At 37.7% G+C, this 15,517-nt stretch overlaps 1 protein-coding gene across 6 annotated transcripts in view; it reads right to left on the reverse strand.

Moving 5' to 3' along the window:
- Positions 1-1,883: 1,883 nt before the first annotated feature.
- The window catches only part of CPEB2 (cytoplasmic polyadenylation element binding protein 2), a 72,442-nt gene continuing 58,808 nt past the window's right edge, over positions 1,884-15,517 (reverse strand). For all 6 annotated transcript variants that reach the window (XM_053901685.1, XM_053901683.1, XM_053901681.1 and 3 more), the window contains 4 exons: positions 14,420-14,538; positions 13,996-14,110; positions 11,347-11,528; positions 1,884-5,920 (listed from right to left, as the gene is read on the reverse strand). In XM_053901685.1, coding sequence (XP_053757660.1) covers positions 5,693-5,920; positions 11,347-11,528; positions 13,996-14,110; positions 14,420-14,538 — 644 coding nt within the window. In that variant the 3' untranslated portion in view covers positions 1,884-5,692. The remainder of the gene's footprint in view (positions 5,921-11,346; positions 11,529-13,995; positions 14,111-14,419; positions 14,539-15,517) is intronic.

Consider the following 15,517-nt stretch of genomic DNA (forward strand, 5'->3'; position numbering starts at 1 on the left):
AACCTTCTCTTTGGGTTTGACTACATATCGGTTTTTTATAAACGGTTATAACCTCATTACAGCCCGATGAAGGGATGCATAGGGCAAGGCGCGAGAGAGAGTGTGGAGCTGCCACGCCCCGTCTGAACTGAGCTACTCTCCCCAAACTCGCACACGTTCACCAACCTGGAAGTTCTCTGAACCCTGTCCTTTTGTGTTTCTATGGAAGCTTCACAACTTTGGCGTGATCAATTCAACCAGTTGGGACTGGTTGGGACTGGAGTCCCAGTCCCCTTCCTGGGGGTGAGTGAATGGGAGGAACTGAAAGTTGGTTGGTTTCCCATCCTTAGGCACTTTCCAAAAGTCACCTCACCAACCAAGTCAGTTGTGGTTGAAAGGGGTTTGTTACGAATATCAAGACATCTTTATCCCTCTTATCACCCAGGAAATTCCAAGGATTTAGGAGCTGTGCCAGAAACAGAAGGAAGACCAAATATGTCTCATAAATCACAGTATCACATGTCTCTCTGATTCCGGGACACTTTTTTATTCTTTCTTTTTGGTGGAATAGATCTTCAAGGACTTTTCTAAGAAATGGTTTGAGTACTAAGTCAGAAGTTTGCTTAATTCTTCACTCATACAAAACCTCCAAATGCTAACTCCTGTGAGAAATTCCTCAGTAAAATCATTTCAAAGTCAGAGAATCACTTTGGCAGTCTTTCCCTTTGCCCTTGCTACACATTAACTATGGTATATTTTATATCTTATATTATGCTTTGAATTGACCTGATTTTTCACCTACAAGATTATAAAATGGCCTGGAAACCAAGGACCCCGCATAGAGTCCAACACTTGGTAGGTAGTCAAAATTTATTCTTAAACACCAAAGCCATGAGGAGCACAGGAAGATAAATAATCTTTATGTCATGTCAACAGTAGGGGGGTGAAGACAATGAGAAATTCCCGTGAAGCCTTAAAGATAGGCCAGAATGCAGGGGAGGCTCTTTGTTTTTGTTATGGAAGGAGACTCATTGGGCAAAAAGAAAGTAAGATTCCAAATGGAAAAATGGTAGCATATGCCAAGATGCAGGTGTGTGGAGGTGTGGGATTTGCTTTGCACGACATGGGTGACAGTGACAGGCTCGGAGGTGCTGATGTCAAGATCAGCCTGTTTAAGAAGTTTCTGTGATGTCCTGTAGAATAGGAGGGCGTCCTAAGTTTTACCCTCTCTGGGGTACCTATGTCCTCCTAGGTAAAGCGAAAAAATTGATGACAATCAGTGATTTTCAAAATGTTTTCTAAAAAAGCAGGGAAACGTTTTCTCCACCTCACTCCCACACCCCAGTTTTTAAGTAGAATTCCAACTTTGTTCAGGTGGAAAGTAGAGCTCTTTCAGCTATCATTAGGATGAGGAACTTCTAGCTCTTCTCCTTCTTTTTCGTCTATAGTGTGACCATGGAAGAACTCATAGGCTGTGCCGAAAACAAGTAGAAAAATGATACGTGACTTCCAACGAGGGTGTCTGCGGAAGCATCCTGGAAACTGTGCACTTACAGCAAAATAATCAACGGGCTTTCGTTGTTTGATTGCAGAGTCCATTTAGAGATGGGAACGCTGACGGTCTGGGATGATGACAACACCACACTAGAAAGTCTATGGAACGTATGTGGGGGCTAAGGGCGAGGGTGGGGAGGAGAACTGATGCCAGGGGTGTCTGCGGTCAAAACAATGAGAGATACTGGGCTACGTGGTCTCCAAGGTGCCCTCCCAGCTCTGGCACTGGGCTGTAGAGGGGCCTGGGCTGCGTAACGTATTCATGTCACAGAGCTTCCTAAGTAAGAGTGATACTGGCCTCGGGGAGTATTTTCGTAGAGGTGAAAGTGAAGAACAAGGTTCCACAACTATGCCAATAACTTAATAGTTTATTAGTCAGTCAACAATATTACAAATATTTAAAAATTACTTAATATAAATAGTTGGCAGCAAACTATTCCATTACAGAGTTAAATTACCAGTACAACAGACAGACTGGAGATTTAGACATCTGGAAGATAACAATAAAATAAACTAAAATATTTTAACGAAAGAATTTAAGCTGAAGGCGTTTACCTAGTGTCCATAAAAGCATGGGTTCTCTTTTTATTTAGAAAAAAATAAAAAACGGCTTTAACACCCCATTAGGAATATAAAATAAAATCAACTGAAAATATTAATTTGCATATCAAAGAACCATTTATAATTACAATCCAAACACTCCATAAACCACTTGTGCGATTCTATACAGAAACTGGGAATTAGAAACTAGTTGCTTTAATATTACAAAGATTTCAGCTCCAAAAATAATTCAACATAAAATAAACTTTAGCAATTAGTGTCATAAAATTATATATTTCCACATAAAAATACAAAATAATATTAATGACAAGAATATGAAAAATTATTCCAAGTATTTTACTACTATTAAAATAAAATAAAACCCAAAAAAACAAAATAGAAATATGCATGAAAAAAGTCTCTCCTTTTGTTAGCAAAACACTATCCAAAATAACTACAATCATTTACATCAGTACAAAGATTTCTGGATTTAAAAAATAGTTGCAATGACAAAAGGGGTATCTTTTCTGACAGTAAAAAATGACACTGTGGATAAAATCTGCAAAATATGCAATGAAAAAAATAAATTTGCATTAAAAAGGTTTACACTGTTATTTTTTTTTATACAAACATTAGAAACAGTATTGCACATCACAACACAGAATCGAGGTTAGTCAGCCTTCCAAAATGTGTTATATTCAAGTTTTGTAGCATCTTTGAGGAGAGGCTCTGTGCAGCCAGATGCAACAGGGATAAAATATCAAGTGTTTTCCATACACAAATATATAAATGCTAAATGTTTCCTTCTTAACAAAAAGTGTGGATTTTTAAAGTTTTTTTTTTTTCCTCCACAGTCATACTTTTGGGCAGCAATATGAACATTTAGGGAACACAAGTGAAGAAGCTTTGAAAATACAAAAATACAATCAAAATTAATAATTTTCTACAAAAATAGTAAAATAAATATGATCTGTAAATTAAAAACAAAAAACCTCCAATACAGTGTTTAACAGTTAGAAAATAAGAATGTAGTACATAAAAGGCAAAAAAAAAAAAAAAAAAAAGAAGAAAGAAAGAAAGAGGTAGGGGTGAGGTGTGGAAGGAACAAAAGATTAGACCGACAAGCTTTTACTATAACAGAAATGAAGGTAAAACCAACCATACATTTCTGCCATTTTTACCCGTGGCGAAAAGGGGGTTCCGTTTCATTTCCCTTCATTCCCAATATTTATTTCTGTTTAAGAAGGGAAAGTGATTTTCAACATCTCCAATCATTTTCATCATATAATTTATTTTAGTGTTCATTATTTAATACATGAAAAGGCTCTTCAATTTTAAACATTAAGCAGAAATTATGAAAATAAAGTTAAAAAATCTGCGAAATTAAATATCTAAATAATTAACATTGCAAAACTACTGATTTCTTTTCTAAATTCCAAAAATTGAGGTATAGCAAAGGAGATGTCATCAGTCAAAAAAAGTGTGCCATAAAATAGCTGACTGTTGGAAAAATCTCTCACAGAGATATAAAAATAGTGCATAACAAATGTCAAATGGATCAAGGTTGGCAGGGTTAAGGTTAGAAAAGAATACTCCAAAAATCTGGAGGATCATGGTTAAGTAACAAATAGGGAACATCGACAAATAAATTAGTAAAAAGCTCTTCTGAAAACAGCATCAACTTGAAACATTAAAAACTGGAACCACAACCACAATAAAACAGCAGAGTTAGACGTGAACCACATATTTTTACAGTACAAAAAAGCACACCAGAGACAACCGATATTAAGATCGACACTTTGCTCACGTGAAGGATTGTCCCAAGGGGTTGCAATAAGGCAACACCCTTGTAATTTTCTCTCTTTAGAGTCAAGAACCTTAGTTCCACATTTTCTTTTAAAAACATCCACCACTGTTGGGTGCTTTGCTTAGATTGCAGAGTAACTTCTACATTAAAATATAGGGGCTAGTTGCATTAAAAATGCTCTAAAGAGAAAAAACATCACTAGCGATATTCTAAGTGTTCGGTACCAAGAGAAACTCATTAGCTATGGCATGTTTCCATGCCCACTTTCTCAAAAAAAAAAACAAAACAAAACTGCAAGCAAAGTCATTACCAAAATTCCTTCATCAAAATCTAAAAAAAAGCAATTCTTAACCATTAAGAACAACAATGTTCCATGCAACAGTGACCCCAGTTTAGACAGAAGACCCCAATATACATAGGTCAAACGTGTAAGCAAGTTTAAGCCAGATTTCACCATTGTCTTTAAGGTAAAATTAAATTTTATGCAACTAGCCATCTGTATATTTCCCCATCTCCATTTTGACTTTACTTAGGTTTACTAAAGTTTTGCACTCTTCTATAAAGTTCATTTGTTTAATATGGGCTTCCTGTGGGTCTTACATTTGGTGACTGGTTAGCAGTGTGCTGGCCATCTTTGGTTTATAAAGGATGTCTTAACCATGAACTATCAAAGGGGCTAAAATCAACCTTCTTTAAAATTCTAGTATTTTTCTTCTCTCAATCTTTTACCTATACTATTATCACTGCACATGAATTAGAACCGCACATCACAAAATTGCACAGGGATTACAAATATTACATCCAGTCTGCATAAAATCGAATTCCACTACCGACCAGATCACAAAATGGCTGCACTCTCTAATCTAAAACTAATTTGCATATTGTACACATGTAGGACAATTTTTTTAACTTGAAGTCACAATAATGCATGCAAGTTTGCTTTTTTTAAACAAATTTTATAATTTGTTCATGCTACCTAGATTCAAGAGAGCTTTTTTGAACATTTGCAATACCTCACCTCTTGTTAGTTAATAACTCTAGTGCATGCATAAGGTGTATACAGGTAAGTAAACATGCATTTTTTTTTTTTTCACATTCTAAAACTATGGCAGTTTAGGCCATATTGTGCTGCCTGCATTTTATCTGCAATGCAGTGTCTCTAACGTTTTCAATCCCGTATTAATAGGTGGCATTTACACATAACACCTATATAGCAGCAAAGCTAATACAGCTTGTGATTAAAAATGTTTAAAAATAGCTAATAAATCAGATTATCTTGAGGTATTATTTCTTGCAAGTCAAAATGGAGAGCAAAAAAACCAACCCTAATTTTTAGTTTATGTATACACTGAAAATAGCAACAATAAAAATAAGCATTTGTAGCAGACATATTCCATCTCCACTATTATTTTGCTACCTTTGGTAAATTACTGGGGCAGATCTTGAAGTTAAAAACCCACGTTTAGAAATAAGTGCACGCTTCACCCACTATATAGCAGCAGACTGTTTGCCCCTACGCAAAACATTCTCGTATCTAATTTTAACTTTACATATAAAAATAACTTGGAGAAAATACAAAAAAACATTTTATTTTAACATGAAAATATCACAAAAATTAGTAAGCCTGAGATGTAGGGTTTTGGTGAAAAACAAGAGGCTTGTAGTGTTTTGGCTGCTGATCAAGATGCATGTACTGGTAGCTGGGGGGAAAGCAGAAGAATGCACTTATTTCTTCCGCGTGTCGCGTCTTCAGACACAGTAAGCCACATGCACCCTTTCTTTCCGTGTCACACGGAGGCCGGTGTGCTAGTCTCAGTTCCAGCGGAAGTGGATCTGACGTGGGCGATCAGCACCTTCCTTTACCAATGGCTTATGGAACTCACGTCCTGCGCGAGAGTGGATATTTGCCCAACAAAACTCACAGTAATACTGCAGGCAAGTGACATTGGCACAGAAAAAGGGAGCAAATTTTCCACCGCAGCGCGCGCCCTGGCATTCATCACACATCTGGTCATCTAGCACATATGGCTTCACCTCCACCTGGAACGAGAGGGCAAAAGAGGTCTCACGAAGGCTGCTTCAGAAACCGCTTTAGCGAATTTAAAACGTTCAGTGTTCTCAAGGGTGGGACCCGCATTTAACCTCGAGGAAGTAGGCAGCTTCCCAGGGAAAGAGCTTTCCCATGTAGCAGGTAAATACAAAGCGAAACAAAACCAACAACAGTGAGGTCAGTCTGTTCTTGCATAATCGTCTTTTTACAAGACGTTTCGTGTTCATAAATGACCACGTGATTAAACGAGCACTTGGTTTTAGTTTGGGTAACTTTATTTTGATGTTTTCTTCAGAGGACTATAAACTGAGTGGTGTTTACTATGTTTTTCAAAGACAGCTAATCCTGTAAATCTAACATTCTACCCTCACCTTTGGTGAAGTGCCATCTTTAAAAGCGTGTTAATATTTTGGGGGGGGGCGGTGACTGAGTGAGAAAGAGAAGGGCATGGGACGAGCGGTTTTCGCACCTTCCCCTTCATTCCGACACCACCCGAGAGCCGGCCCAACCCCACGGCCGCCGGGCAGCGCAGCACTTCCGTCTGTACCCTGCTGGTGCCTCCTTGGCACACACACAGACCAGAACTGTGGATAATCTCGTTACGGGCGTGTCTAGACGTCAGTGAGTTTCTAAGATATAAAATCAAAGGCCCACTGAGAAGGCCTGACTCAGGAGAAGACCTCAGACTCTACTCAGCTCGGGGCGCTAAGTCTCTTAAAGCTCAGCGTCCAGGTCTGTCAAGTGAGAATACTAGAACCTGCTTCACAGAGTTGTGAGGATTAGATTATGCAGGTAAAAAAGCATTCAGGACAGAGCCTGGCACCCAGCAGACTCTGTAAGCCAGTGCTGCCTGCTACAGTAACCTTCCCAGTGGAGGGCTACCATTTTCGTCTGGACGGTGCCCGGCAGCCTCAGACCTCGGCCTTTCCTGGGGACGGGAGGGGAAAACTGAGTGTTTAAGTGGCTTGGTTAGAGGTAAAGTAGTGCTTGCCCAAGGTATAAAATAACAACCCAACAATTTCTATCCTGAACGTATGAATACTTGCATGTATGCAGAAAATGAATATGTAAGGATATTTTCTTTTATTTAAAACAATTTTTTTTAATGTTTATTAATTTTTGAGTGAGAGACAGAGTGCAAGCAGGGGAGGGGCAGAGAGAGAGGGAGACACAGAATCAGAAGCAGGTTCCAGGCTCTGAGCTGTCATTACAGAGCCGGACGTGAGGCTTGAACTCATGAACTGGCTCATGACCTGAGCCGAAGTCGGACACTTAACCGACTGAGCCACTGAGGCGCCCCTAGTATCTTCTTTTGAAAAAAATGTTTGAGATACGGAGTGTGTGTGCACACACGTGTGAATGGGGGAGGGGCAGAGAAACAGAGAGAGAATCCCAAGCGGGCTCTGTGTTGTCAGTGCAGAGTCCAATGTGGGGCTCAGTCCCACGAACGGAGATCATGACCTGAGCTGAACCAAGAGTCGGACGCTTAACCGACTGAGCCACCCAGATACCCCTATAAGGGTATTTTCTGAAGCATTATTTGTAGCAACAGCAACAACAAACAGGAAAAAAATCTAAAAGTTGATGACAAGAACTGTAAAACAAACATTTGATAGAAAGGTAATGGAATTAAGTTGTTTATATTTGCATTTCATGGACTAGGGCTGGATAAATGTATTTTATGTACATTGAACATTTTGCTTTTCTGCACTGTCTGTATCTTTTGCATATCTTCCTGCTGGAGGGTTTTTTTTTTTGTTTTTTTTTTTTTTTAAATAATTACTCATTGCCAGTTAAAGATTTTAAACCTTTTTTCCATTGGCCTTTGGTTTTTAAAAAGATCTTTGACACTAATTTAAAAATTTTTATGCTCAATCTTTATGTTTCAACTGTTTTCCTTTATGAATTCTATCTTGATTGCCAGGCTGCCATTTTTGATTCATTATCATCACTATAATATTTTTATGTGTATATAGTTATAACACTATTCTTATATGATATAATATTATAACTATAATTAAATTTTCAAAGAATATCTCAAAGTAGCAAGAGACTTACTGGATTTCATTTTGCTAGATGATAAAGAAAATGGGCACGGGGAAAGCATCTGCTCACTTCTTAGTTCCCAGGACCTAGCAGAATCTCTAGCACAAAGTAGAAACTATATTTGAGTAAATGTGGTACACTTATGTGTGCTAAGTTTCTTTCTCATGATTTTATCTCTTGCTTTTACCATAAGATTTTAAGCTAATTAAAGACAGAGTATCTGTGTGGTTTACTTCATTTCCATAATACCTCATAAAATGCCTGGTGCTCAGGAGTTACTTAATGTAAAACTGCTGAATAAAATATGAAAATGCAATGATTTCAGTTATTTATGTTTTAAAATTCTAGATATTATTTCATGAAGCCAATCTACTCACTTTCAAAATCACAGACTTCAAAAATAGAAAATTTGATTTCAAATTTATGATTTTGGAGTATAATCAAACCTTATTTTTGACTAATAATCTCTAAAAATTAATCTCTTGCATATGTGAGAAGGAGTCTTAGTTTCATCAGTTCTGTACCTATTTTTATTTTCTATTATGATGCTTTTCCTTATTTTACTTCAGAAGAACCTATCTGTAATAGTCTGTCATAACTGATGAAATAATATTTAGTTATCCATCTTGAGGCATAACACAACTCCCTTCAGTAAGTACCAGAAGGCACAGTGAATGATATTACTCATGGAGTAACATACAAAAATTATAATGAATTACACCTTTGTGGTGACTGTGTTTCCTAGCAATTGAGGAGATAGGCATTAAACCCCGATGTGCTCCTGAGCCAAAAAAGTAGCCTGAATAAACTATTTTATTTTCTGAATAAACAATTTTAATCTTCTCCATATCTTTGGATTATCAGTTATAAATGTAAAATTAATCTGTTTTTATGGTTTCATAACTATATTCATAGTAGAGACATGAAAGGCATAAAGGTTAATGGTTTATATTTTTTTTATAAATAATACAGGTGACTTATAGAATTCTTAAGGCTCAAATTCTTTTTTTTTTTTTTTTTTAAAGATTTAATTTTTTAAGTACTCTCTACACCCAATGTTGAGTTCTCACAACCTGAGGTTAAGAGTCGCATGCTCTACTTACTGAGTCAGCCACGCACCCCTCAAATTATTTCAAAAAGATTTCAAAATATACCTTAGTAACACATACCTTAAAAAATAAACATTTCATCCTTTTTAAGATGGCATGTATGTGTTTTCAGTTGCTCTTTAAGAATCAATACTCTTCCCCAAATACTTGATCCTTCACTATCATTTTGGAAACAAAGAAAGATGAGGTTTGACCCTCCACCAATTTTCCCTGTGCTTCTGCGTGTTAAATAACTACAATTACATACAATGTAAGTAACTTCCTCAGTCAATAGGCTCGCTTCCCCGCAAAAGTCAAGGTTAGACTAGATAGGCGGTCTCAAGCACCGATGCACACTGGAATCACTTGGGAGCTTTATAAATTCCTGCTGCCCCCACCAATTACAACAGAATTGGGGTGGAGGGAGGACCCAGATGTCAAGATGTTTCTAAATTCCCAGGGGACTTTAACGTGCAGCTGAGGGTGAAAACCACTGGGTTAGAGGGACTCCAGTTCAACAAATTTTTGTGCATGTTGTAATTAAAACAGAGACCCTCCACTTATTTATCTTTTTGCAACATTTTAAGTAACAGTGCAAAAAAACAAACCAAACCAAAAACCTCTGCATGTATGAACTGAAACTATGCTGTACTTTTTTTTTTCTAAATGGTAATTTAGAAACTGGTAATTGGTAATTAAATTGATGACTACCTTTAGAGTCCATGGTCTAGTCAATCCATATTCCTTAACCAGCTCCCCTGCCTCCAAAATAGTCCTTTTATATACAGACAGCTTTGGAGAAGAAACTTCAAGAAACTGTTACACTGGGATAATAAATATGCACTCAAGTTATATCTACCACTTTGGACATAAAAGTTAATTTATCTCCTATTCTTAGTATACCTCATCTGTACTACAAAGCAACCATGATTGTTTAGGAATACTGCTTAGCTATATCTAGGAACTACGAATAGATTTTAGTATGAAACAGATTTGTAAGTGAACAATTGAGTTTCAGTCACTCCTTTCCCCTATTTTGGATGGTAATCAGTGCTATCACTTAGCAATTATTCAATGGGCTGGCTGTTAGTTAACATTCATAGGACCTCCTAAAAAGTTCTTATTATGATGACCTAAACAATGCTATTAAAGAGTGAATGTTTTAAAGTTTAGGTGAAGCTTTTTAAAGTTTATTTATTTATTTTGAGAGAGAGAGAGAGAGAGAGAGAGAGAGAGAGAGAGAGAGAGAGAGAGAGAGAGAGAGAATCCCAAGCAGGCCCTGCACTGTCAGCGAAGAACTCGACATGCGGCTAGAACCAATGAACCGTGAAATCAAGACCTGAGGTGAAATCAGGAGTCAGACGCTTATTAGGACTGAGACACCTGGGCGCCCCTAGGATAATTATTTTGTAGGTTTAGTTTATTTGTAGGTTTATTATTGTGTATATTAAGGGAAATACACAGAGTGTATTTTTATTTTAAATTTTATGATAAATAAAAAATAAAAACACTTAAATAACACTCAGTGCCAAACTCTAAGTGCTCCTGCATCTGTGAACTCACTTAATCCTCAAAATAACTGTGAAAGAGACACGATGATACCAATAGTGCTTTCTATCTGATAAGTGAGGGAAAGAAGGCACACTGAGGGTTAATTTCTTGAGGATTACAGAGCACATGGTAGAAACCGGAACCCGGGCAGTCTGGCTTCAGGGTACAAGCTCTTAAAACAAGCTCTGCCTCCATGGTAAGAAGGATATTAAGACTTCACTGGTGGATAAAAAACAAAAAACAAAAACAAAAACAACAACAAAACTTGACATGCTTTTACAATGACATTTATATTTTGAATATTGTATCTAAAGTTCAAAGTATGTTCAATAATTTTACATTTCAGGGATATATTAAAAAAAATTTTTTTTAATGTTTATTTTTGAGAGAGAGAAAGACAGAGACAGAGAGAAAAAGAGAGAGACAAAGCACGACCAGGGAAGGGGCAGAGAGAGAGAGGGAGACAGAATCCGAAGCAGGCTCCAGGCTGTAAGCACAGAACCTGATGCAGGCTCAAACCCCTGAACTGTGAGATCATGACCTGAGCCGAAGTCAGATGCTTAACTGACTGAGCCACCCAGGCACTGTAGGGATATTTTGATATAATACTCTTTTAACTCCAAGAGTAAAAAAAAAAAAAAAAAAGTATAAAAAAATAAAGTGTTTGAATTATATTACTGACTCAGCACATTAGAGGATGTTGTCAAATGATTTCCCAATAGGTAACTTACGCGTTTATCAATATCCCCATGCTGAAGTTGAACGAACCGAGCACTGATGGCAGCAATATAGCTCTGCTGATTGGAGAAAGCAACTCGACCAGCACCTTTTGGGTATTTTAGCTCAGGATCTGTATCGATTCCTGCATAACAAACTCCACCATACAGCCGGTCCATGATCATAGCAAGTTCCACTTGAAAAGAAAAAGAAGTTCCCATCAAAGGTGAGACAACACGGTAAATCAAAAATATTTAAGTCTTTCTTAAAAAGGAAAAGTCAACAGGATAGTTTCAGCTGTTTTCTAAATCCAATCCTTTCATCTGCATATTGGACCCAACCTGCTATCACTACAGAGTCACCTGGCAATTCTCTTCTCTCCTTAGTGTATCACCGGTTTTTCATCTATACTGGCTTATTCCCCATCTTAAAAAAAAAAAAAAAAAAAAAAAATCTCTTAACTCTGTTTTTCTCCCTCTCAGTGACTGCTTAATTTCTATGTTCCCCTTTATAGCCAAATTACTAAATTTTTTTTCTTATACTACCCAATCCCTGTCTTCCCATTCCTCATTCAACCCTTTATAGCTTGACTTTCACCCTATGACTCCATTTTAACTTCTCATGCCATTGCCAAATACAATGGTCAATCAGCAGCACTGAACCTAGTTAATCTCTTCCTCTTTCTTGAAATACTTTCTCCATCTGGCTTCCAAGACACATTATTCCACTAATTTTCCTATGACCTCACTGTAATTCCTTCTTAGTCTTTCTTGCTGGTTCTTCTTCCACTCCTTGACTTTTCAATGTCAGAGTGCCCTAAGTTCCAGTGTGTGGGTTTCTCTCTACACTTCTGGCTTTGGTGGCTTCATCCCATGTCATGGCTTTAAATACATCTACCTGTTTCCAGCTCCTAAATTCCTGTCTCCAGCCCAGGCCTCTTCTCTGGACTCCAAACTCATCTATGCAATGATGGACATTGCATATTGACATTTAACAGACCTTATCACATAGTATGTTCAAAATGGCACTCCTAATATTCCATCATCCCACTAAATCTGCTCTAATGAGGTTTTGCTGACTTAGTTGGTAACTAATATGAAAGATGAAGCTGCCAAGAGCCTTGGTTTCATCATATTTTCTTTCCCCCCCACTGTACATGCAATCCTATGAACCTGATTTTCAAGACATATCTAAAATCCAATCTCCTCACCTCCATTCCTAACATCCTGTTCCAAGCTATTATTATTTTTCCTCTGGATTGTGGCAATAGCCTTATCTCTTTGCTTTTGATTTACAGTCAAAACAGCAGCAGGGCCCCTCAAAATTTATTTTCAAAACAGTAGCAAGAGGGATTCTTTTAAAGAAGATACCAGATACAAATGGCTGAACTGAAATTTCTACTTAGCTCTACAGGGTACCAGAAACTTGCCTTCAAAACCAAGACCACAATCTTCCTTCTCAGGGTCCTTTATCTCACTATCTATGTAGTAGCTGAAGACTGAAAGCTGAAAGTCAGTCTTTGTGTTTACCTCACAAATGAACAGGAACATGCATTCATTCTGCTCTCTCACCACTGCCACCTCCAATCCAAGCTCCCATTATCTGTCTCCTGTCCCGCAAAGATAGGCTCCTAACATGGTCTATCTGTATCTACTCCCAACTCAGCTGCCCCCTAAATGTGTCGCTAGCTACACTTATCTAAAACTCTTCACTGTTTTGCCTTGGCTTTGAGGGTAAATGCCTAATCAGCTTATTAGACTTATATGACCTGACTCCTATTCACATTTTCAATGCCTTTTTGTGCCTTTCCCCTCCCTCCTTATACCCCTAGTCACCCACTCTGGCCTTCTTTCAGTTCCTCCAACACATTCTGCTTCCTTCCACTAACAATCTTTGAATATGCTGTTCCCTTTGTGTGAAACACAGTTCTCAAAACCCTTCTGCCACCCCAACTCTTCTTCTGTTCTTGTAGGTCAGCTAAAATTCAAGTGTGTCTTAAAGATCAGATGGCACCACATTCCTGGGCTATATGCTCTTTTATTCTCTGTGGTCTTTCTTTGTAGCAGTTATGTTCTATAAGTATTTACATGTGTGAATGGTTCTTTTAACATGCATCTCCTATACTGGAAGAGGATGTTTTCCAGTGGTGGAAGGCACTAACACACTCACAGGCACATGGAATCACAGAACATGCTTGCACAGTGGGTATTTAGGTCTATAAATTATGTTCCTATATGGCATCGTCTGGTAAATGGTTCCTGGTTGTTGATGAGCAGAAATTTATTACTTATCAAAGCACTATTTAAAAAAAATCCCGTATTTCTTCTTCAGATACCTGAATCAACCCACATAAAACAAACACAGCTCAAATCCTTCTATCTTAGAGAATTACACTTAAGAAGTCAGAAGTATTTGGATTCTGTTTATAGAGTCTGCTTGGAGTTAACTATTATAATATTGATAGATGAATGTCCACTTCTCCAGTGACTCGATGGTTTCAAGAATGCTTCTCAGGATTCTGCAGTGAACAACTACTAGAACATGAGGAATCTGCCCCTGCCCACCCAATAGGGACAGGCACACAACAGCTCCCAGATGTTTACTGAATTAATATTTAATTTTTTTTTTTTTAAAGAAGCCACATTTGTTAACATTCTACTTACCAGCCCTTAATGGCCTAGGAACACCTCCAACAAAAATTGTTTTTCGAGGATCCAAAGGCTGAGAACCATCCATCACAAAATCACTGTCACTTAAATTCCAAGGGCGGATCTGAACCTATGAAGAAAATTACATTACTGCAATGGGTCTTATTCCCTTGATAGCTTATGCTGCTTTGTGCCAATTAACAGTGGTCCTTTCAGTTTTCAAAAGTTTGGATAGTTGGATTTTAAAACAAATTATTTTTTTAACCTAGATACTGAAAATTATCCAAATTTTTAAAAACTGAACTCTTAATATAGCAGTTTCACTTTCTTTTTAATTTCTTTTTTTCTTTTTTAATTTTTTCTATCACTAACAATGGTCTCAGAACAGTTTTTGGTAAACTTGGATTTGTAGCCTAAAGTTCAAGTGGTATTTACTTACTGGTTTGTCCTTGATGGTGGGGCTGGAAACACAGAGATAGAGTTTTCCATCCTCTTCAATACAAGCATCAATTAGTGCCTGAACTGAGCTCTCTTCTTGAAAGAGAAGGAATGCATAGCCTGTAATAACCATTAAAAATAAGGCAATTATGTGAAGGTAAGTGATTTCACCCCAAACTTCAGTACTGTTTAGAAAATACATGCTATTAGAAAAGAAAAAAGTTAACTGTCAAATAGAACTAGAACCATTACACTTTCCAAAGGAGAACATGATTATCATCCTATGGAATACACACAAAACAGATACTCATTAATTAGCTATCTTCTATAGAGTACGTGCTATTCAATATTGTGCTAAGAGCTTTACATAAATTATGTCATATGATTCCCATAACAAGTCTAAGTCACTTGCCCAAAGTCAGTCACATAAGCAAGTAGCTGGTGGAGTAATTTTAAACCTGGGACAGCCCCTAAGATCTCCCATGATACTGTCTTCTTAAAGAACTTGGCAAGTTTGGGGGTCCTGGGTGGCTCAGTCACTTAAGTGTCCAACATTGGCTCAGGTCATGATCTCACAGTTTGTGGGTTCAAGGCCCATGTCAGGCTCTGTGCTGACAGCTCAGAGCCTGGAGCCTGCTTTGGATTTTGTGTCTCCCTCTCTCTCTGCCCATCCCCCACTCATGATCGGTCTCTCTCTCTCAAAAATAAATAAAACATTAAAAAATTAAAAAAGAAAAGAACTTGGCAAGATTAACACACTAACGTTAGAAGCTGAAGATTCCTATAAATGCCCTCAGGGTAAGACATGTTCTGGCGCATACTTGGGACTAGAGCATACTTGGAAAGGCCCAAGAATTTCCATGAGGAGGAGAAAAGTCCACAGCAAGACAACTTCAAAATGATACTAAGAAAACTACCTTAAGGAGGTTGGAATGAAACGGGTTCCTTCAGCGTGGGTTAGAACTTTCAAATCAAGCCTCAAGTTGGATAAGCAGCGGAACACTCCTTTCACATAGTCTGGAGACTATGTTTGGACTTTGGATCCAAGCTCTTGCTTAGTTTCTGTACCTTTGGGAAATATGCCCTTCCTCCTCTCTTT

Source organism: Panthera pardus, unplaced genomic scaffold (genome assembly GCF_024362965.1).
Source record: "Panthera pardus isolate Hobbes unplaced genomic scaffold, ASM2436296v1 HiC_scaffold_13, whole genome shotgun sequence".
In the NCBI taxonomy this organism is placed as follows: Eukaryota; Metazoa; Chordata; class Mammalia; order Carnivora; family Felidae; genus Panthera; species Panthera pardus.